Source organism: Megalops cyprinoides, chromosome 2 (genome assembly GCF_013368585.1).
Source record: "Megalops cyprinoides isolate fMegCyp1 chromosome 2, fMegCyp1.pri, whole genome shotgun sequence".
Taxonomy (NCBI): Eukaryota; Metazoa; Chordata; class Actinopteri; order Elopiformes; family Megalopidae; genus Megalops; species Megalops cyprinoides.
Genome location: NC_050584.1, coordinates 59,964,908 through 59,966,311, shown reverse-complemented (window position 1 = coordinate 59,966,311; position 1,404 = coordinate 59,964,908). Strand labels below are relative to the sequence as shown.

The window sequence follows — 1,404 nt, the reverse complement described above, 5'->3', positions numbered from 1 at the left end:
ACCAAACCAACAGTAACACTAAAAGCAGGCACAGTGGGCATTTCAGTGTTTACAGAAGACTCGTGCAAGTGCAGAAATGTTCCACTCTGATAAACTGCCCCAGCCAAGCGCGCAGTTTCCCCAGAGAACGGGAGGAATTTTATCACTGGGTCGGAAGGAAATCAACATGTAACAGTCCTTCCAAAACAGGACATGGCCTCTACTCAGTGCTACGTTTAAACTTTCCTTCTTACGTTTTGAGCCACTCTCAGCCTACACTTCAGCAATGCCTCTAAAAATTAAAAATCTTCATACATAACTCCTATTAACACAGACTGACCATTGCAGATTTATCTCTTTGTTATCTCTTTGAGTCAGCTGTGCAGGAGAGAATTGAGTGAGGTATCTTGGGGGAGAGACACTGGAGACCCGGTTTAGCTCCACTGGGGTAAAGCCTGTGTCTGTGTTTGTAGTGCAGCGGATGCTGCGTCAATAACAGGCAGGTGTGCAGACGCTTGGACTCACAGGTGCTCTGCGCAGACGCCGGGGCAGGTGGGGCAGATCTCGCAGGTGGGGCCCTGGAACTTGAGGTCGGTGCACTTGCAGGTTCCGCACTCGCAGGTGCCCCGCCCGTTGCAGATCTGCTTGTTGGAGGCCAGGCAGGTGGTGGTGTCCAGCGAGCAGTCGCAGGCGCTGCCGGTGTAGTTGGCGTCGCAGATGCACACCCTGCACTCACACCGGCCGTGCCCTGTAGGGCGACACGCCCAGAAACAGAGGGCATGGTCAGTCACGGCTGCATAGTCCAAAATAACTAGTCCAAACCCTTTTCTCACCACAAGTGTATTCCAAATGCGTTTCTATGCTTGAAACAACTACGACCATTCTAAAATGTATAATGATATATGTGCTTTTAGACATCACATTACTGCATTATTAGTCACTGCTAAGCTGACATCTTGAACCAGGATGGCCTGGCATAGTGTGCAGTGTTAACTTTCCCTTATCGGTCAGCAGAGGAGTCAGTCCATGGAAAGGAAGACAGTCTCACCTCCACACAGCTTGTTGCTGAAGCTGTTGCACTGGCAGAACTTACAAAACAATTCTGCCTTCATAGCATCTAATAGAGGGGAGAGAAAGACAGAGAGAGATTGGTTCTGAAGGCAGACAACATCTTGATGCAGAACAACTCACACATTCAAAAATCAGTGCTTACTATTACTATTACTATACTATACTAGTGTTTAGGCTATTATTTGAAAACAAGGCAAAAGTAAATTAATACATAACCAGAAAAAAAAACATCTAGACAAATGTAATTATGAAGTTGCATTGATGCCAAAATGAATGGCAACTGGCGTGTGGCTTAAACTCAGCCCACTGCAGGAGTGCAGATGCCGTTGGACAGAGCACTCAACCTGCTGGGTC

The 1,404-nt window shown here is 47.5% G+C and overlaps 1 protein-coding gene across 1 annotated transcript; it reads right to left on the bottom strand.

The window, feature by feature from the left end:
• Positions 1-500: 500 nt before the first annotated feature.
• On the bottom strand, positions 501-1,091 carry LOC118771902 (integrin beta-1-like). The gene is made up of 2 exons (XM_036520056.1): positions 1,028-1,091; positions 501-727 (listed from the first exon to the last, which is right to left on the bottom strand). The coding sequence occupies exons 1-2, from the start codon at positions 1,089-1,091 to the stop codon at positions 501-503; spliced, it is 291 nt and encodes a 96-aa protein (XP_036375949.1).
• Positions 1,092-1,404: the final 313 nt, after the last annotated feature.